Source organism: Colossoma macropomum, unplaced genomic scaffold (genome assembly GCF_904425465.1).
Source record: "Colossoma macropomum unplaced genomic scaffold, Colossoma_macropomum, whole genome shotgun sequence".
NCBI lineage: Eukaryota > Metazoa > Chordata > Actinopteri > Characiformes > Serrasalmidae > Colossoma > Colossoma macropomum.
In genome coordinates, this window is record NW_023494794.1 from 4,290,091 (window position 1) to 4,313,757 (window position 23,667).

General features: G+C 38.2%; 1 protein-coding gene across 2 annotated transcripts in view; it reads right to left on the reverse strand.

The window, feature by feature from the left end:
- The window catches only part of LOC118814362 (fibrinogen C domain containing 1), a 199,296-nt gene that overhangs the window by 107,362 nt on the left and 68,267 nt on the right, over nucleotides 1-23,667 (reverse strand). For both annotated transcript variants that reach the window (XM_036579935.1, XM_036579936.1), the window contains one exon: nucleotides 12,592-13,071. In XM_036579935.1, the coding sequence (XP_036435828.1) occupies nucleotides 12,592-13,071 (480 nt within the window). The remainder of the gene's footprint in view (nucleotides 1-12,591; nucleotides 13,072-23,667) is intronic.

The following is a 23,667-nucleotide window of genomic DNA, read 5'->3' on the forward strand; positions in this document are numbered from 1 at the left end:
GGAAGACAGCACTGGGGTGAGTTCACTAATCATGTGTGTGAGTTTGGGGGAGGGTGGCATATGGAGTGGGGAACCCACGTTAGGCCTTCTAAGGCCTAATGATTTCTTTGAACTAAAAGAAATACATGTTGGTAATTGTTAGTTAATTTTCATTTCATGCTTTAAACACTGCAAGCATTGTACCAACATTCTAATTTCATTGTTAAGTTTTGGTTAATTTCTGAATCTGCCAAAAAAGTACTGGAAATTATCAAATCAGAATTTTCTTCTCTGTTGTATCTAGGTGTATATAGCCAAGCAGGCTCTCCCATTAAGAGCTGAACTGCAATGCTAAAATATTAGATTAACGACTAACATAATTAGGATGTGACAGTAAAATCAACCAGTGATGTTTGGATTTCCAATAACTCTAGGCCTTCTCGTCCCAGACACATTACTGTTTGCAAATACATGTGTTAGCCTGACCAGTGCTTTTCAGTCAGCAGTCACTATGTCAGGGCTCTTTATGGAAGGAGTCACTGTAAACCCTCTACATACAAAGTACAGTGTGTTAATGTGTCTGTTATAAGTTTCAAATAAAACATGAAACGTCTTTTAGAAGCATCCAATGTCTGTATTTAATCTAGAACAGCCCAAAACTGTTCATGTGAATTGAGGTTAGCTTAGCGCTAACATACAATTATAATACCATAGAGGTGCTAGCGGAAATTAGCTCTATCATACAGGTGTTACTTTTTTTTCATTTCTGACCATTTTTTGCCATTAATGGTCTAAAATGAAAGCCTAGCACTAAGGGTCATGGCTTCCCACTGGGTGTCTGTGTGCACAAATGTATGCATGTCTACTTGCATTTGGTACAGAGCTCAAACTACATGGTTTGTGAGGTCAGTTACAAAATGGTTCCAAACTGTAACTATGGTTGAAAAAAAAGGCAACTTTATAGAAGGAAAAATAAATATTCTTAATTTCAATTTATGTTTAACAATACTTTATTTCAGGTAGATTTAGACCATTTCTATTGGTCTATTCATTATGAATTATTCACACAACATAAGGAACAACTGCTGTTTCATAACAAAATTATGAGATTTGGCTATGACAGAAGCAGAATGATACATATGTGCTCCAGCATTGTAGGCTGTGTGTGTGAGTGTGTGTAGATGGAGGTGTGCATGTGTTTGTCAGTCTGTATGTGTAGGTGGTGTGCGTATGTGTATATGAGTGCACTTTAAAAAATTGGAACAGGGCAGAGGTTGATTTGAAGTGTTTGTGAGATCTGTACTGACTTTTTTCCCCATCTAAAGTGTTGTTTTGCTTTGCTTTATATTAATAGAAGAATTTATTTGAATTAAACCAGTTTAACCCATTTGTGGACTCTTAAGTTCCTCACTCTCATAATTACTTAATTTCGAGATTAGTTTTGTAACTGATAAGATGCATATGTGGCTTTTTACACTCAGTGAGATCAGGTTATATCAAGAATTCCATTTAACCAAATGAGAAATTGAAGCACCTTTTGTTTAGAGTTTCTTCATAATGTTGAGCTTTCAATTTGAAATGTTATGCTGATAACCCAAACTGTGCTGCTGGAACTAGACAAAGATGACTACTATGCTAATGATAGTCTGCCTACAAGACAAAAACTACACACAAATGAGTCAGTTATGCCGCGTTCAACTCTGAAGTGGGAAATCAGAGCTTGAAATTTGAGTTTTGAGCTCCACTTTCTCAAGAAAGTGAGTGTTGTTAGCAATAAGCTAGTCAGCTAATGTTAACAATACGAGTAATAACTTTAACATGCATACATTTACCTCCTCAAACCAGCCAACGCTATAGATTTAACCAACTACTGTGCCTGCAATTTGACTGATCTGAAGCTAATGCTACTATCATATAAAAGTAGAGCAGTGGTTCTCTACCACTCTTGCAGTGTGAGCAGCCACGTTGCTATGACATCTAATGCCAAACTCTACGCAAAAACTGCGAAGCCCCACCGACTAACTGCTTGCTCAAGAGACACAAAAGCATACCGAGGCATATTTTGTACTGCACCTTTTCGCATACATAAATCTGGAGTTTAAACAGTGTTAATGTTCTTTCAGCAAATGATCAAGGCTCATGTCTCCATCCAGCCACTGTACCTGCTGCCACCGTTAAAGGTACACCCTCAAATGCATATGCATAAGGAAGAGGAGCGCATTTTGAGTTTTTCCATGTACTGAAAGTGCACATTTAGGCTCGTGCGGCATAAGACATTAAAAGATTGCATCCAATTTGCTCCTGAAAATGGCACAAAGGTCTTAGTAGATCAGGCTCTCAGAGTCATCGGGTGTTTTCCTTCATTTTTCCAATTTGTAGTTTGGAAATTCTGAGTTATGAGCTTTGGTCAAACACAGTGTTAGTAGAACATGATTTATATTAGTGATATTCAGTGTTATTTAAGCCTGGGGTTCAATGATGTTAAACTGTGTGAGAATGTGTAAGTGCTGTGTGCAGGGACAGTGGAAGTGGGGGTCCTGAGGGTCCTGCAGCACCTCCAGATTTCAGGACTGGAACAGCTAAAAAAAAAAAAAATAAAAAATAATAATAATAATAAATTTGAAACTTTATAATACTTTAAATGTAGTAAAGACCCACATGTGCTTGTTTTAAATCTTTATTTTTATCTTCATATTTTATTTATATATTTTTAAAACCTGCAGTAACCATGAATTTTTACCTTAATGATGTATTTTTGTTACAGTGAACTAAATCCTGTCCCTTGCCAACTGTTGGTTGCTTTTGTGATGTGTCACCAAATCACTCACAGGTAGGGAAAGAGGGAAAGAGTGCCTAGTTATAGGCCAGTTCTGTGACCCATAGCAGCCCATTAGTATACTTTCTATACTGTTTTTAAAGTCAGCCTGAAATTAAAATGGACCTTTTTTACTTTGTTAGTTTATGTGCTTGGTCACATTAAGCACAATCCATTGTGTCAAATCATTCAAAAGATAATATTCCTGGTTCTTTGATTGAAGTCTAATTACTTTTGTTGCCTTTAAACACCATCTGACATCAATAATATCTCAGCATGTTTTTCCTCCCTCTCTTACCACCCTAAACCAATATCAAGTGAGAATACCCATCATCACCTTCACTCCCAGCTGCAGCATCATGCAGCTCTATGTAACCTCCTTTCCTCTCAGCATTTTACTCTGACTTTTACTGTGCAGTTTTTTTAGTTATTTCAGCTTGTTTACGATGGCAACCCGAGTTCAAGTTTACACAAGTGAAATAGGTTTAAGTATCTGGCAGTATTTGAGCTGTTTTCTGAGGTTCTCTGCCGTGTTGCGAGGCCGGGGGTGGGGTGGGTTGTGGGGTAGCAGAAGACGGAGTGACATGCACAAACACAGTCCATCATGCGCTCATTCACATTAGGGAGTAACACTCAAGCATTGATTTCTTTTTTGTTTGTGTTTTTGAAGTTTTCTCTTGCTTTGGCAGCGAAAGTGTAAGAAAAGCGAAAGCAACGTGCTAAAGGCTGGCCTCCTAACCGGCACTTCACCTCCTCTACATCTTGAGAAGTAGAAAATACGTATCAAATCCAGCTTTCAACAAATAATGAGTTTCAGATATTACAGTAAGTGCACAATGAAAATGTTGCAGTACTTCATTTTTTACAAAATCATTTTTTATTTATTCATTTATTTATTTTTTATCATTGACAAAACAGATGGATTTTGCTGGGTGTCAGACTGCTTTTCATGCTCCGATTAAATTCTGAAGAATAAAATTATGTCCCACCTACAATCATTTCCAGCAGGAGTATCCTGTTTCACTCGAAAATGTCACATTAAGGAAGAAAATTGCGTTATGATTTCTGATTCACACTGACGTTAATATAATATAATGATGTTTTGATCAACTATTATATCTCCCACTCAGTGCTGTTTTTTCAGTCTTAAATCTCTCCGCATGACTGAGAACGTACACAATCGGTTACTGCACCACATCTGATTGGTCGCCGTTCAGCTGATCTGCATAAAGTTCACCCAGAATGATAGAGCAGAGTGAGGATGACATTATGACACATTCTGTTTGATGTAAATTATTAAAAGTATATATAAACAAAGTCAAATGAAAAAAGGCAAATTATTTACCATGATGTCATCAGTCACATCACATATATGCGGTTAGAATGTACATTGCAGGACATTTTCCGATTGCGCATGAGTGTATGGAATATTCCAAGCGCAAGTCGTCTATCATCTTCAGCCTTCTGGACAGGCTCCTGTTCTGTTACACACATGAAATGGAAGCATTCTCAGAGGACAACAGCAGCAGGCAGGGCCATTACTAACTGTCATCAACCTTGTAACGTGCCACACTGAATCACGTCTCTTTGCCTTCAGCAGCCAATAGCTCAGGGAGCTGTAAAGAACATGGGCATATGAAGCGCACACACACACACACGGATATCATGGAGCGTGGAATAAGGGAGGCCACCGAGGCCATGGCCTATTTTTTTAACCATAAGAAAACTTTCACTCTCTCAAAATCCATGTCTGGCCGTCACATACATTCTTGGTATAAATTCACTTTATAAATTCTCTTTCTCATCTTTGCCTTTCTTTAGCATGAAAACAAATGCATTTAATGTAACTTATAGGCCCAACAGCGTCTACGGATATTACAGCTAGGACACAACTAATATCACTTGGCTGATAAAAGTAGCCAATATTAAGGTTCCACAAACTTAGTGGTATCAGTGAAAACCTTGCATGACCGGTTACTTCATTAAGTATCAGCTTACCGTATAAGTGCACTTTGTAGTTCTACAATTACAGACTGTAGTCCATCTGTTTCTCTGCATACTTTTTTAGCCCCCTTTTACATTGATCTTCAATGGTAAGGACACCCAGAGGACCACCACGAAGCAGGTATTATTTGGGTGGCATATTAGTGCGTGTTGCACTGGTACAAGTGGATCAGACACAGTAGCGCTGCTGGAGTGCACATACAAGAAGATGTACTTAATGAAGTGGCTGTTCAGTGTATATTCTTGGTCTTTGCTATTCTGTTGCATGAGAACAAATGCACTTAATGTAATTTAAAGGCCTATCAGGTCTACTGATATTACAACTAGGGCTCAACTGATATATTGCTTAGGTGATAGTAAGTTTCTACCAATTCAGCAGTATTGGTGAAAACCTCACCAATATATGACCAATAAACACACGTTACAGGACTGTGCAAAAGCCAGAGGCACCTAAGCAAACTGTAAAACCATTTATCTGGGCAATAATTTGTTTCTTCTTATAAAAACTCCATATAACATTAGAATAAAAGCAAAGAAAAATGAATGTAGTCAAATGTATCTTCGAATTGTAAATGTAATTTCTTGTTTTCAAAAAAAGGCTGACATCTTATAAGTTGGTTAGAAGAGGATTTAGTTCAGGATTCCTTCTCGACACCTCCAGCCATCACATGGATTTGTGAGATTTCTTCACCAGCACACCTGATTTGATTTTTAACTTATATTAGGGTTTACTACCTGCTAATGGTTAGCAGTTGTTTATCATTGCTACAGCAATACAAGCTGACTTAACACCATCATGCTTAAAATAACAAAAAACAGACCACGAAGCTGACTACCTCTGATTTAGGTACCCAAAAGTGGTCTTCTTTGGCATTGTTCCAAAGAGCTGTTTTTGGTACCTTCATTTTTATGAGTGTAGCAGGGGTTGGTAGTAGTGGTGATGCGATTGTATGAGTGTGTTTGTGTGTGGGGTGGTGGTGGGGGGGTTGTATTCTGTGGCACCCTAATAACATGGTGACAGGCACTGATTTCTTTCACTGGAAAAAGGGCTAGCCTGGATGCTAGCATAGCTTTCATGTATTTCACAGGGAGTGGCTGAACGTCAAACTGATTGACAGCTCAGAATTAGTTTTCTTAATACAAGGACATAAATGGGCCACCGGTGACACAGGAGCCAAAATAGGGTCACATAGGTCTACTGCAGGTCCAAGAATGTATTTGTCATCTCTCTGTGCTGCAGCAAACACCATTTACACTGAGGGACCGCAAAGATAAACATAGTGAAATTATACATTCTGCTGGGCTGAGATCATTTTCTGTGCTTTTAATATCACACACGAGGGCCAGTGATAGAAGTGTTCACACTGAGAGAGGAAAGAAGACAGAATTCTGTTCGTCCTCTTCAGACAGAAACTAGTTGAGAAAATGTCAAAGCTTTTCTCCAAAAAAAGTACTAGACTAAAAATGGAAAATACTGCTGAGTGCATTTTAAAACACTGCTTGAGTGAGAGATTTACACCTTTTTTCCCAAAATGTAGTTGATCAGCCAAGTGTCTGAAGTTTGCTTCTTTGATTTTGTGCCAGAGATAGCGTCTTTAGCAAAAGTTTGGGCTTGGTTAGATTTCGTGTTTCAGTGATTTAACACATCCTCTACAGTGAACACACGCCTGCACACTTTAATGCACAATCCTGGTTACTTTCTGAATTTAACATATTGGGAAAAAACAAAAAAAACGAAAACACATTTTATATTTCAAGCTTTTTTTTTCTCTCCAACATGTTAAATTTGCCAAATTACTAGCAATCATGCACTTAAAGTTTTTAAGCTTGTTTCCTATAGAGGATTATTTTCACTTAGAAAATCAACAAAGCATGTTATTTGACCAGGGGTGGTCACACATCCACCTATGACAGTACAAAGCTAATGTTGCTAAAAAGTATTGGAAGTTTACAGTTTACACCACTTATACAATATCTCCATTTTTGTCATTTTTCAGTTTTTTGACATAATTTGAAAATACCTGTTGCCCTTTACATTGCGCGTGAAGTTAATGATGAATGGACCAACAGAAATGGGCCAAAATTACTTAGAAAAAAGTCTGGTTCCATTGACTTACATTAAAAGTAAAGTATGTTTTTTCCTTCTCCTGTAAAGTTACCATTTCAGAGATACGAGGTTTTGTTCCGACAGCAGTGATATGCAGAAGTTTATGATTTAGACATGCAGTTTGAATGAAGCTAATATGTGGGGTGTACGCTTCCACTACTTGATAGGGTTCCACTATACAATAAGTGTTCACTCACTAACATCACTAATATAAACAACAAATGAAGTACTAAATTAATAATGCTTAACTAATATTAAGTACACAAGTAACAACTGCATTAGTTAATGTAGTTCTCACATTAAGTGTTGACCAACATTATCTAACACATTTATTAACATTAAAAACACAACTTACTATGTTAATCAAAGTTAGCCAGTATTAAGTAAGCAGACTGCATTAATTCATTACTAAGACGACTCATTTTCAGTTTACACCAGGTATACTAGGTACTAAGTATCCCACAGAACTTTAGAGGAGCATCTGTCAGTATAGGAACCCAAGTTTGTAAGACACTATTCTTCTCTATTTGTATTCTTTTGGTCTAAATAAATGAGCTGAACCAACAAAACAGAAAAAAACTGAACCTAAAACTATTAGCTAAGCATTATTATTGTAATATCATGTTTCTAATATAATAAATACATTAGTCAACACTTAATGTGAAAACTACACTAACTAATGCAGTTGTAACTTGTACTAATGTTAGCTAACCATTATTAATGTTGTAAACCATGTGTTGTTAATGTTAACAAATGCATTACTTAATGCATTGTTACTTCATGCATGTTAATTAATACAGTAATTAACATCGACCATGTCATGGCTGATGGACATTTTATGTAAGTTGTTAATATTCTTTTAATACTGAATTCAGACAGAATGTAGAGACATTAAAATAATCTCTTCCTCTATCCCTCTCATCTCTCTCTCCTTTCCTCTCTTCCATTACTCTCTCCACCTCCCCGTCTCCCTCTTCACCTCTTTTTCTCTCTTGCCCTCTCTCTCTTCATTTCCACCCCTCTCTCTTTCTCTCTCTCCATCTTTCTCTCCCTTTATCTCTCTCCATGTCACTCTATTCCCCCTTCGGTCTCTCACTCTCTTTCTCCCTCTTCATCTTTCTATCCATCCCTCTCCTTCTCCCTCTCCATCTCTCTTCAGCCTGGTCTTTCTCCTTCTCTCTCTCTTTTACCCTCTCCATCTCAATCCATCAATCTCTCCATCTCTCCCATCTACTTCACTATCATCATATTTTTCCCTCTTTTTCTACGTCTCCACCTATTTCCCCCCTCAATCTCACTCCCTTTATCTTTCTCCTTTTCCATCTCTTCCTCTCAGTATCTCTCCATCACACTCTATCTACCTCTCTCCATATTTCCATCCCTTTCTTCTCTTTATCTCTTTACATCACTCTCTATCCATCCCCATTTCTCTCTCTCTCTCTCTCTCCTCTTCACTCTGTGGTCAAAGAACTTTTCTTGCCCAAACTCTCAAATCCTTGCAAAATCAAAACACACATTCAAACTGTATCAGAGAGAGAAACTGCACATCCATGGACAAACACAAACACATATGCACATGCACACACACACACACGTATGCACACACACACGCACACACACACACACACACACAGGTCACCATCCTTGTCAAAAAGTTATCAGAAAATGAGGGATTACTTTCTATTCAGGGGGGGATTTTGTAGATGCTTCTTGGCTGCACAGGTGTTTTGTGGTGATAAACAACTCTCTTTCACTGTGTGTGTGTGAGGTGTTTTAGCGTGTCAGAGCTTGTCAGTAACTCACATAAGAGGGAGAGGGTGTTAATCCTAAACCTTAAGTCTAATTCAGATTAAACTTAGGCTTTAAGTCGCTGGTAATTCACTTAACATTAGGAAGCAGACAGCACCTGCAAATCCAGTGATTAGAGTTTTAGACTTTAGTAACACGCAGACATGAGGTAGGTGGCTTCTATTGTGTTCATGCATCTCCGCATATCACTTACTGCAGTTTTCAATACATATTACAGCTACAGTTATGGCAAAACAAGTATTCATTTCTCAGGCTTATGGACCTATTATGATATTCCTCATGTAACACTAATACTAAACAAGAGGTCATGATATTTTCTCAACCTTGTCTTGGCTGCAGGGTAAAGAGATTTGAGTAACACTTTATTCGAACCTGGCTACATAACACTGATATAACCAGGACAGTTGTGTGCTGCCATGAGTTGTCATGACAGATCATATGCAGTAATATAACAGTGCCATTGTCATACAGCGTCATGACATATGCAGAGGTGGAAAGAGTAGCCTAAACCCATCCTCAAGTAAAAAGTATTAATACCTGGGTGAAATACTGATTCAAGTGAAAGTTAAAAGTACCTTCCCAAAAATACTGCTGGAAATGTTCAAAGCAAGCTCCCCCATGTCCAGTATCACATGTTAAAAGACCCCCCAAAACAATTCTTCTTTCTCTGTGATTCACCTAGAGTAGGCCTCTACAGGAGAATCCTTACTCTGATCAACGTTTTTCCATTTTCTGACCTATGTGGACAATGAGACCAAAGGACTCAACTACCAGTAGGCCTATCTTGAATAAGTTCAACTATTTCAAGTTAATTCAAGAAACTGTAACCAGACCTGCTGATCACTGCTATTCAACATTCAAACTTTCAGTCAAGCTTGAGATAGGAGCTCAGCGACCTTGTAAAGTGAAGCGATCAAGTTCTTCATTTGAATCTGTGAAAATTATTCCCCTCCTGGAGCAACATCCAGAAGATCAGACATTATTCAGACACAGTCAGTCAGTCATTCAGCATGCTACTATGCCCCGGTTATGTGGCCTGTATAGAAATGCTGAGCAGGCCCAGCAGACCTCAAATTTAGATCAACATGGCAAAAGGAAAAGATCTGACTGACTTTGAAAGAGGGTCCATTATAGAGGCATGGATAGCAGGAGCTTTAGCCACAAAAACTGCTTAACTGGAATGTTTTTCAATTGGAACAGTGACTGAAGTGACATCTGCATTTAGAACTATGAGAAGGATGTCAGTAAATAGACTCGGAAATGACTGTGATGCTTCTGCATTAGTGCAGGATGTGATCAGCCTGTGTCAGCAAGAACAGTCTATCCACAACTACATAAAGAAGGATATTATTGTCGGGATGCAGTACATAAGGCCCTCATTACAAAGACGAACACACATTTGAGAGTTCAGTGGGGCCAAAACCATAGGCTTTGGTCTACAGTAGGGTAGAAAACAGTGATATCTTCAGATCTTCACCGTATTCTCTACAAGTGGGAGAGTGCATGAGAAAGAATGCTTGACCCCTACAGTGGCTACAGTGCTGTGGGGAATTGCTGGCATGGTTTGAGTCTGCTCATCCAAGGGTCACTTCAAATACAAAGTCTTTCTTCCTGGCACTTATGAGCCTTTTATGACAACTGAAATACACCTTCGTTAATAAAGGCTTATTCCAAAGAATACCTTAGTCAATTTAAAGTCATTTCTGCCCAGAAAGTGTTAAAACATCCTGTGATGAAACATGAATATAGATGTGGGTGTGATTTCCTCCAGGCTGTTAAATGCCCTTGTTCATATTTGTAATGTTCATGTATGTTTCGGCAAAGTGTGAAGCATTTAAAAATGTGATAAAGTTCCTAACACACATTATCAACTTATCAGTTAATGCAGCTTCGACTGAGAAGAAAATAAATGTCTTAGTGGTATCAACTCTGACAGCCCTCTGGAATTCTTTTTGTCTCAAACAACCATGACATTAAAATTAAATGGGGTTAGGCGATTTCAGTGAACGCTATTAGAAAATCTTAACTGGGTTACTAAAACTTTTACTTCTCATTTTAATTTTAAATGCAGCTCTTAGGTTGCTGACAGCAGCTATTTGAAGCACTGTGAATAGGATATGATACCTCCAAAAAAGGACCTATGGGAAAATATCCATTGACACAAAGAACTGCTAATACTAGGGCTTATTCCATTCTGACTCATCCAGGGCCTGGCAGCTCAGGTCATGAATTTCCATGAAAACCATAAGTTATTGTAAAAAGACTTTATTCTAAGTGTTTTTACACTATTTCTATAATAACTGATATGTGCCTATATAACCACTAATAAAGGCTTATTCCGACAAGCATCAGTTGTCACGTCATATCACTCTCTGGGCTGAAATAACATTAAACTGACTAATGCAGCCTTTGGAATAAGCCTTTATTGATGTAGGTGTATGTCAGTTGTCATGAAAAGCTTACATAAGTGCCACGCAGCCTTACAAATGCTGTTCTTCAGTAAAGTGTTTCCCAGTTTTTTCACTACACCTGCTTTTCATATTATTTGACATGACACCTGTATTTCAGATTAATGCCTACTGCCAACAACAGAATGAATGGCATGTTAGGCGTACGTGACCACTTTACTGATCCTTTAGTTAAGTATTGGCATTGCATCACCGTGGCAGGAATGTAGCTGTTCCTGACATTTTCATTCTGCTGTCATTGGGGTTCGTTTGGGTGTAGCTCTGAATCTAAACTCATTGCAGCTTCTAGTTTAGTTGGCTACATTAGCCTCATAGTTTACTTTTGGTTCAAGCTACTATATTTGGTTCATAATGGCCAGAGTTCACCAAATGGACCAAAAAGAATGTTCCAAAGTGGGCAGTCATTCTTAGAATGTCTAGAAGAAAAACTTACGAGCCAAGTAAACTAGACTGAATGGGGAGAGAATGTTGTAGATTCATCAAATGTATGTCACATGTATGCCACATGTCAGACTGGTCAGTGTACTGGCCTTAAGAATTTACACTGTGAGCTACGCTGAGCTGCCCGTTGATCAAGTAAACCTACCATATTGTAAGTTTGCAATCATAGAGTTACTGAGCTTTTGCAACTTGCTAGGAAACATCTAATCCAAAAGAGTTTCTGCATTGTGTGAGTTAACCATCCTCTCGCCCTGTATCACTGGTCAGTTTCTTACCACAGGACCACTGTATGCTGGATATTTGGGTCGGTGGACTATTTGTAATACCTCTTTGTAAAAAACCTATGCTTAGAACCTTTTTGTAAGTGAGTCACTCATTTATTAATGATTACTTATTAGGTCATAAACACCTTAAAATCTCTAATAAGTAGTTCTTAAAAGAGCAGCAGCATCTGTTGCTTGCCAAATAATGAGCCCATGTTCATCTACACTGCCAAACCCCAGATCTCACCTTATCTTACTTTGTCTTCTCCATCAATCAGTATTATGGATGGTTATTACCCATGAGTTGGCCACTCTTTTTATTTATGTTATGACTGCTTATTATACTCCTTGTTGAAGGTGTTCATGAATAAACATTAGTAAACTAATTTTAAACCATTCATAAACCTTTATAGGGTAGTCTTATTATAAAGTGGTACCCTATTCTCAACGCTTCACTGTCAGTGAGCTGTGTAGAAACAATATTATCTTGCCAGCAGTGGTCCTATAGTGGTCCCTTCCAATGAACAATGGGGCTGAGGGGGGGCTGATAAATTATGCAGCAAAAGATGGGCCTACAAAGTGCATCTTTATGGTAGGTGTTTTTGAATAAATGGCCAATAAGTGCAGGTTCAAGGCACCTCAGTGTATATTTTCAAGCAGCTGCCCCAACACTTCCCCAGTGTGTATGTGTGTGTGTGGATCTACCTGTATGAGCCTCCCTTGTTCACTCTGCAGTGCGTTGAGATCCTGTCCCAGGTTGCTTTGTCCTCTCCTCAGAGACTCATAATCCATCTTCAACTGGCCGGCATGAGCTGAAAGCTTGGCCACTTCTTCAGCCAGGTTGACCAACAAGGCCCGGTCCTGACCTTTGACCGACTTGAGATCCGAGTCATGGTCTGTTAGAGAGTGCAGCAGAGATGTCTGCACCCCCTCCAGCCGCAGGAAGTTGCTGTTGTAGTCTGGGCAGTTGGGGTCGATGAAGATGTTGATGCGCGACCCATCTCCCCTCTCAACTGTCACCAGGGCATTGGCCTCGTCCTGATTGGTGGTGATGTGTGGTGGGCCATCGGACATGGGTGGGGCCTGGTAGTGGTTCATGAAAAGGATGGTGCCGGTTACGGTGACAGCGAGGAGAACGGCTACGAACAGGAGGATTGTGCAAAGCAGATAACTGCAGCTCATTCTCTACAGAGAGAGAGAGAGAGAAAGAAAGAGAGAGATTTATGCATTAGAGTAAGTGTGGATGACAAAGAAAAAAAAAAACAAAAAAAAACATCTTGACACTTGAAGGCATTTATCTCCATAATTTGGAGCGAACAAAATCCCACCTTTACCTCGTTCAGCAATGTTCAGGACACTGACAGGACCACCACAGAGCAGGTATTATTTGGGTGGTGGATAATTCTCAGCACTGCAGTGACACAGATATGGTGGTGGTAAGTGTGTGTTGCACTGGTACGAGTGGATCAGACACAGCAATGCAATATTTAAACACTTCAATGTCACTGCTGGACTGAGAACAGTCCACCAATAAAAAACATCCAGCCAACAGTGTCCTGTGACCACTGATAAAGGACTACAGGATGACCAACACAAACTGGGCAGCAACAGATGAGCTACAGTCTCTGACTTCACATCAACAAGGTGGACCAACAAAGTAGATGCGTCTAACAGAGTGGACAGTGAGTGGACGCAGTGATGAAAAACTCTAGCAGCACTGCTGTGTTTGATTTACTTGTAGCAGCGCAACACACACTCACTGCAGTGCTGAGATGAATGATCCGCCACACAATACCTGCCCTGTCGTGGTCCTGCAGGGGTCCTGACCACTGAAAAACAGGGTGAAAGGAGACACAGATGGACTACATTCTGTAATTGTAGAACTGCAAAATGCACCTATACAGTAACTGGAGCTGATAAAATGGACAATGTGTAGAAACAAAGTAGATTTCTATGCAGCTTATGCAGCTAGTATCTACAGACTGTTCTTGTTTACATGCTCTCTATAACTAATCTGTTCGTGCTCCACTTACAAATCCACTGTTTACTAGCAACTGCTGCAAAATTGCTCAGGCCTTACAGACCACTGGCAAAAATCCCATTCATCGTAATGTGAATGACCAACTATATTGAACTCTCCAGGTTTGTAGATCTCAAGGATCAGGATTGAGCATCCCTGAGCAACAGTATTTTGAGTTTCCTGTTTAAAATGCTATGCTTCTGAGTTGGATGGCAGATTGGAAACAACAATGATGAATTTGCCACCATTCTAACAAAAACTTAAAATAAATGTAGTTTAAAATAAAGTTCTCTAAATATAGGTATACTGATAAAACTGAGTTGTGCCCCATTTCGTGTCAGGATAAATGGGATTTTCAACAGAGTTTTTTAAAGCTTGCAACAGTTGCTATGAATGAATACATTTGTGAGTGGAGGATGGATGGGTCAATTTGTCCAATGCTCGCAGTTTACGTCAAATGGAAATTACTTTTTGAAGCAAAAGGTTTTTTTTTTTTTTGCCTAAATAATGCAGTGGTTTGAGTTTGTATGGTACAGTGTCCACTGCTTAATGAACAAAAATCTTAATTAACAAGCCACTAATTAAGAGAATATTGCTTTGACTGTGACTTGTCCAAATCATCACATTGTTTATTCTAAGACCTCCCCTGACTGTGATTGATCCCAATCTGTAAAACTGTAAAAGTTCTTTTTAACTAAATTTACAACAGCACGTTTGGCAGTAGTTCAGTTTCGTTTAGTGTTCTGTTGTTTGAAGTACTGCCAGCTTAAATCGCCTTTATGATGCATACTGTTGTTCCAGATTCAAAGCAGTGATGATGCACATCAGGTACTCATGATGCATAAAGTGCATTGTGAAGAAATGTATCAACAATAACATGCCATCATATTACACAACCTTATGCAGTAGGAGTCTAGGTGGCTGGGCATGACACAATGACACACCGTCAGAAAAAAAGGTGCAGGTATTTTTCTTTCATCAAGGTACAAACAATGTAAATGCACCCTCAAAGGTACAACAATGGTTTTAAGGTCCAATTGTGTACCTCAAATAAGTTTTTTTTTTTTTTCAGAGGGGATTTAACTCAATGTTTTAAAATAGAACAATAAAAGTGAAGACAAGACAGGGTGTGTGGAATCAATACAATTATAAATAAAATATATATATATATATATATATATATATATATATATATATATATATATAGCTCAGGAGGCGTGGCCATACGAAGAGCCATGTGAGGAGGCTCATGGTGGGTGCACATCCTCTGGAAAAGAGACTTGTTATGTTGCTGTCCCTCAGTTAAAAGATGTGTTATGTATAATGTGTGTTAGGGCATGGGCGTTTTGGGTTAGCGGTTGGTCAAAACAGGGTATGGCTGGTGGTGACCTCCCCCCGTTAGTTCAGTGATTTATAAGTGGTTTTCTGCCAGTGTTTCAATAAAGGTGCCCTACATTTCTGCTAGTGTTTCAATAAAGGTGCCCTACTCGCAGCAGAATCATGGCCTACCCTGTGCCTTACTCTATGCTGAAGCAACAAGATTCTAATATTGAAAGTACATTTGAACACTCATTTTGGGTTGGACCAAAAAAAATGAACATATCTACGCCTGCTCTGCCCAATCATATCCCCACTACTGGCCTTATAAAGGACAGGAAAGTGTGAGGGTACAAGAGAAAGAAGAGGGTAGTAAAAGGAAGAGAAAGAATGATGAAGGACATCCAAGCAAAGTAGGATCTAGTGATAAGAGAGGCACGTGGACTGAAAGATGGAGATAAAAGAGATAAAGATGATGAGTCAAAAGCGATATGGACATGATAACGAGAAATAAGTCGAGTGACAGAAGAGGAAAAAGACCGAGAGGGACGATGGGGGGGTGGGCATTAGCCCTATCATAATCATCAGCATAACCATTTTGACAGCGCTGAATGTGATTTTTAAAAGCCTCTGGAAGCAATTAGCCTAGCGTAGCCTGACGAGGCAAGAAAGAGAGAGAAGAATAGATGCAGGTGCGCTAACCATCGATCCATTGCTCTTTCGCTCTCCGTCTCCCAGATGCTACCCGGCAGATGTGTCATCATATGGTACATGTGATAATGTTTGATTGCAAGACTCAAAGGGATCATCAAGTCTTAGACTGTGTGATCATGAATTACATTTATTTCTGCTTTTAAACAAATGTTAGTGCCACTGATTCTTAGCGCTGAGTGCTACATTCTTAAAAATAAAGGGTGCCAAAAGCCTTCTTTGAAGACCCACTTTTGGTTCCCTAAGGGGACGTTCCGACCACAGCTTTTCAAAGTCTCTCAAGAGTGCTTCGTTTAATTAGTGTCTATGGAGCAACACGTACCGCAATTGAAAAGCACTTCTCTAGCCTACCCAATACGCTTTTACATTTTTAAACCAGACGTTTAAGTAAACTCCATCCACTTCTGAGCTGAGCGCCCACGAAAGAGTGCCTTGTGTCATCCACAGCTGACAAATCAATTTCGAGGATGCCTTTTTTCAAGTCAATCATCCAACATAGAGGAACAGCTAGGAGTTTTTGAACATCTGGAGCCGTGCAGCTCTCGACACAAAGATTACTGAATGTGAAAGAGGTTTCTGTTTTTATATTTACATGCATTTGTCTCACCTGCACTACTGTAATACCTTATTTACTTGCCTTAGTCAAGAAGCTCTGGCTCGGCTTCAATTAGTGCAAAATGCAACTGCTCATTTTCTTACAAAGACCAGACATAAGGATCACATTAGCCCAGTGTTTGCCTCTCTCTGCTGTCAGTGAGACATAGAATAGTTTAAACTACTGGTGCTTATTTACCAGGCCTAACATGTCTACGTTCCTGAGTATATATAGCCTCCAGTATTGTCAGGTCTATGAGGTACATTAACTGTTCCAAGAAGTGAAGTGGGGCAGTGTGCACGATGAGTCTCGATTTCTGCTGAGGCACATAGAGGGTAGGCTTAGAATCCATCACCAACAACACAAGTCCATGGATCCAACCTGCCTTGTGTCAACAGTCCAGGCTGGTGGAGGTGGTGTAATGGTGTGGGGAATGTTTTTGGGCACAATTTTGGCCCCAATCAATCATCGCTTGAATTCCATAGCCTATTTGCATATTGTTGCTGACCATGTGCATCACTTCACAGCCACAATTTACCATCTTCTAATGGCTACTCCCAGCATGCTAATGAACCTTGTCACAAAGCAAAAGCCGACTCAAACTGGTTTCATGAACATGACAATAAGTTCTGTGTTCTTCAGTGGCCACCTTGTCACCGGTTCTGAATCCAATAGAACACCTTTGGGATGCAGTAGAACAGGAGATTTGCAGCATGAAAGCGCACTTGAAAAATAATGCAATCATGTCAACACGGACCAGCACCATAAAGGAATGTTTCAAACATCATGTGGAATCCATGAAGAATTGAGGCTGCTTTGAGAGGAAAGAGAGGCCCTACTATTAGTATAGTGCTGTATAGTGTAGCGCTTGGTGAGTGTATGCCAGTTTCTAAGTGTTTATTGATTGTCTCAGTCTTTGATGTTCTCTCAAATTGCTGTCTCATGTTGATCTACTTGTCAGTCAAATGTAGGTCAAAGAGGCAAGTTTAAAGCTTTTTCATGTTTAAATAACCTCTATATAATGTAAAGGTTCTATTCCAATTAATTATAATCACTGCATTAAACTTCAAAAAAAGGTTTTCACATGCTGCACTACTATATACTGTTTGCTATATACTACACTATACTATACTATACTATATACTGCTATATCAGATATAGCAGTGCTGCTGGAGTTCTTTAACACATCATTGTCTCTGCTGCTGGACCAAGTATAATTAAACAATCAAAAATATCCAGCCAACAGCATCCTGTGACATCTGATGAAGGATTAGAGGATGACCAACACAAACTGTGCAGCAAAAGATGAGCTACTGTCTCTTATTTTATACCTACAAGGTGGTTCAACAAGTTAGGCATGCATAATAGAGTGGACAGTGAGTGGACAGCACTGCTGTTTTTTATCCACTCATACCAGCGCAACACACACTAACACACCACCACATCAGTGTCACTGCAGTGCTGAGAATGATCCACCACCCAAATATTACCCGCTCTGTGGGGGTCCTGATCATTGAAGAACAAGGTCAAAAGGGGGCTATCAAAGTATGGACAAATGGACTACAGTCTGTAATTGTTAAACTACAAAGTGCACCTATAGAGTAAGTGGAGCTCATAAAATGGACAAAGAGTTTAGAGACAATGGGGTGTACTTAATGAAGTGGACGGGCACTGTCTATGCACATGTCTATGTTTTAAACATTGAAACAAACACAATTATCAATTTCTCTTGTGTAAAGTTTACTGTACAACACTGAAGTATACTCCAAACTTTTTCCTTTACACTGACATGGGTTTTCATTGCTACAACAGCGAGTGGCACCCTGACTCAGGCACTCACGTAAGCTACTTCTCTGTTTTTCACTCTCTGCCATCCATTTCTGGAAACACACAACATGAACTCTATTAAGTGAATGGTTACTTAATAACCTATTGTTTACAATCCCAATGTTGCAGTCCTGACATCAGCAGTAGTCTCTTGTTTGTAAAGATTATGGTTTTATTTTGAAGCCGTAGTCTGCCTCTTACAAGAATAGTTGTTGAATTGCTAATGGCATACTTAACTCCTGAAATTCTGCTGGCTTGACAAAGCCGATTTTACTCAAGGTTAGTTATCATGTCTTGCTAGAATGCTACACCAGCATATCACACTGAAATGATGAAAATTACATCCTCACTGAAATTAATGTCTCTTGGTAATGTCAGTAGCAACTCCGCTCTCTTCATTTATCAGAATCTACATTCCCAGTGACAGACTGGTTGAAGGCTCATGATATCCATAAAAACAGATGAAAAGAAACCAATCAAAAGTGTTTATTAATGATCTTATGAAAGTGACTCAACTGTACTGCTTGCTATGAAACATGCAAGTGATGTTTGTCTTCTCTCTGAATACAATCTTGGAATAAAGACTACACCAAAATTTATCACAGGAACTCATGTAAATAGCTCCTGTATAAAAGTCATTATGTCATACAGTATATGTTTGCACATGCCCCACAATTCCATTGACTAAAACATTGTTTAGGGAACCAAATATTGTTCTTCTATGGCATCCCACCATCTTTTTAAGCACCTTTATTTAATAGTGTACTCCAAAAATGAACACTTGTTTTGCTTTATCATCTCCTTTAATTCTAAGCACTAACAGTTATTGCTGGTAATGCATTGTGTAGTATTATCACTATGTAATAAATATGTAGTAATTATGGAACTACATTTCAATAACAAAATAAAGTAAGAATTTTTAAGCGTTAATCAGTTGGATGTCCAATTAGTAATAAATTCAAATCTCACTATAGTGGCTAGCACAAAGTAATAAACAACAAATGCTTGAGTAAATTTTGCCTGTGCAGGACTATAACTATTATTCAAATCCTCAACTATGACAAATTAGATAATTCATTTTAGTTAAAAAAAAATGTTGCCAGTTTTTAATGCAAAATCTTACTTTAATATTCAAAATTAACTATAATTATGATATATTTACCTAATCATAATGTTTTCTGTGCTGGAACAGATTCAATCATTTCATTACCTGCTTCACACAGTTAATCTATTCACTGACTTCTCATCATCCGCCTCAGTTAACAAGAGAGAAATTAAACCAGCCCTCCTCTCAGAGCATGTGTGTTTATCCTGGTTTCTAAATGTTTTCTAACAGTGTGTGTAACCGTTAGTTTGGTGGGTTTGTATTAACCATGAGCGTGCACTTTGCTTAATTAATACCTGTACATATGTTCCATTTTGGAGGCTGCCAATTAATATGCAAATGAGCTGTTTTGGCCTATTGGCCCATGCTAATGGACGGTTAATGGCTCGCAATTTGATTGGCTTTTATGAGCAGTGCTGGGAAATGAGTGGGATTTCTGGGAAGCACTTATGAAAGAATTGTTTATGCAAAGAAATCTCTCTCTCTCTGTCTCTCTCTCTCTAAGTGATGTTTTATGGCATTATTCATATATCACCAATGGCCAAATCAGATCACATACTGCAAACATTGACATGCTGAGAAATAATGCAATACTGCATGCAATACAGGGGCGTGACTAGCTCCAGGCTATAGCCCAGAATGTTTTTATTTATTTATTTTTTTAAATAGCCCTGGATATTTTCTAGGATTAAAAAGCATTTCTACTGAGCTTTATATAGACACAAAATTGACTTTAAATCATTTTAAACAGCCCATATCCTACATGCTTCCTGTATTTTATTTTTTTCCCCTGGTCTACTTAAATATCTGTGTGGTTTTATGTACCAATAATGGACATAAATCATTTTTACATGTACATTTTCCAACCTCTCTTTATCCTTTAGAATTAAACAGGCTGTACCTTTAGGGCTTATACATGTATATGACGCGTGTCCTGATTGGCTGTCCTGTATTGTGCCTCATTCAAAAAGCACTCAGAGCTAAAACAGATTCTAGAACTTCAATAGGAGTGGGCAGAGCTAAACTGATGTAGGTGCATATATGTAAATGAGTTCGCTCTCATGACATCACAAAACAACAAATTCAAAACTGTTTTTTCCAAATTAATTTCTAAATGAATTATGGACTGAGGAGTGAATGGTACATTTTGAAGCTTTAACACACGCACACACACACACACACACACACACACATTTTCTAAGCTGCTTATCCTTCTGGGTCCCAGTGGAAGCTTTAACAATATATATAGAAAACTGGGTTTCCATGTGTGGTGGCTGTAGCTCTCTGTTTTTTCTCAAAAGCTAGCTCTGGTTTAGTAAAAAACTCCAAAGGGTGATAACAACTTCGGAACCTAGAGGTAATGAACAGCTGTGTGTCTCCCAAACCTTCTTTCTGCCTTATCTATCGCAGCACAGTCGTAAAACCTTACGAACCTTCTCACTGAGCCAGATTTTCATATCTTCATTCTCAAGAACTTACTAATGTCGGAAATTTGTTTTCCAACATTATGGAAGTCGTGCCACTGCCACATCAAAACAACCTTTTCATCAGAGACTATGATACAGTTTTATCCAAAAAAGGTTCCTTTCCTGTAACAAGCCTGACATCATAACAATAGAAGAACCTTTTTGGTGCTATATAGAACCCTTTTCAAAACGGTTCTATATAGAACCATCAACAGCACATTTTTCATCAATATGAAGAACCCCTTCATCATGCAAAGAACGCTTTAATCATGCAAAGTGCTCATGGTTCTATATAGAACCATTTTCTTTACTAATGAACCCTTAAAGAAACGTGTTTCTAAGAGTGTAAATATGAAATCAAACCAAGGTGTGTTTGTGATACAGGAGTAAAACAGGTTAAATTACTATTATTGCTCTTTAAACTGCTCATATTTCACTACACATGATATAGGCCTGATAACAAATAGATAGACAGCAAAATCAAAGAAAAATGGTAAAATTCTATCACTCTGTTAATACCTTTTAGCCTTAAGGTGAGTTTGCTTACTTTCTTGATCTACTTACTAAAGTTACTGCACAGATATTGTGGTTAAAACAATACTAAAGTTAATCTCAACTGAACAATCCACATCTGTTTCAAGTAAGTATAGCTACAGTTTAGCAAAGCTACATTTGGACAATTGAGCAAAAGAATATTTACATGCATAGTGCTCATCATCCAGTCAAACTAGCTCATATCTGCTTAAGTTAAACAATGAATGAAATGACTCCCCTTTCAGAAAACACAGGAAACAGAGGCGACTATGGTTGTGGTGCCTGTGTGCTAATGGTGTTAATGGTGAGGTCTACCGCACAAATGAGTCCATAGCTGACATTTTGACAAACAGCAGCAGACAGCTTCTCAAAAAGGCACAAAAATCACTGAAGCTATAAAGTTGATCAGCTCATCTAAACTCCAAGAGACTGGCCGCAGCTGTCAAATATACTCTGGCTAAACTCTGATTTCACAGAACTAACTTATCACAACATATCCGAAACAAATAAATAGCTAGTTAGCTGTGTCAGACAACACAAGGTTTAAGGATGCTAGAAACACATATTTGCAACAGAGTAAAGTGCAATGGAAAGAAACACTATTGAAAATGGTTGTGTACTTTTGTTACATGTTACTTGTCCACCCACTCCCACCTCCATCATTAAATGGTGCATCCTGAAGTAATATATGATCTCCTTGAAATGCACTGGACTGGACTGAACATTTATCTATCTATCTATCTATCTATCTATCTATCTATCTATCTATCTGAATGTTTATGAATTTGTGGTTGTAAGTATTCAGTTAAGCACCATTTATAAATGAATAAAGATAAGATCTTCATAAGCATGTTTATTTAGGTTTTCAATACTAAAAGTTTATTCAAATATGTTAAGTATAAGCTAAAAACTGAATGTCTGATTTTCAATACATACACATTTTCAGTGCCTAAGCATGTAAGCACAAGTTTAAAACTAAATACTTAAGTATGAAAGTACAAGCTTATAAATGACGTTATAAAATACTTAAGTACTTTTCAGTAAGACTAATGCATACAAACTGGACATATTTCTGAAATGTAAAAAGAAAAAAAAAAAAACAGTACTTAAGTGCAAGAATAAATTTGCTCTGTGTTCATTTGAGTAGAATTGTGGACAGTAAAACAATTTTCAGAACTAACATGACATAATTTTCATTAAAAACACATCCAGCAATGTTGAGTATCTGTTCAGCCGACTGCAGGATCTACATTCTCCTAGGTGTTAGATCAACAGATACCAAGATTAAAATTATAGACCTTGAGGAGCTATTACTGATTCATTTTGGGAATGTAAACCATTTCACTTGAATCCCACAGCTAAACTAGCTTTTCATCAAGGCATGTCAGTTAGCAATTACAGCAATCTTAACAACTACTGTCAGCTTAGTTCTAAGCAAAAAACAAAAACAAACAAGCAATCACACAAACAAAAACACAAACTTGGATAACACTTCCTATGAGTCCTATATTTGTAATGCTTTTAAAATGCATTTATAAGGCATTATATGGCATACATAATACTTACAATACCTGCCAGAAATACAGCAATTATTCTCAAGTAGTTATAATTACATGCGCTTTATAACACTTTATAAAGCAAGAGCATATGACTTAAAGTCAAGCTCCATAAGACATTTTATCGGTTCATAATATCTGTTCAGTTACCAGTTAGCAAAAAACAGAAAGAAATGAAACGTATAAAAAGATTTGTTCAAGTGCTGCTTTATTTTAGCTGTTGTAACGGGCCTGAGTGTTACACAGAAAATATACCAGAACTTTGTTGTAGTGCACTACAACATTCATGTTTACAGTGTTCTAATGAGCAGATATTATAATGTTTTATAAAACCTAGCATTATAAAGTCAAACGCTCATGCTTTATAAATTGTTAGGCACTACTCATCAGTAATTATACAGGTTTATGCCATACATTATAAGGCATTATATGCATGCCATATAGCGCACTTGCTATGATGAAACCCTGATGTAGATTTTCTGTGGCTTTCCTTTATAAATCAGTGTTAATCTGGCTTTATTTTGAAAGCTACACAAAGCTTACACCACTTGATGCAACTCAGTGCAGAATGTTAGAAAAGCTTCTTTTAAAGTGTGCATGATTATCCCATGTACCCTGAGGGTCCATTGGCACGGAGCAGCTGTTTCATT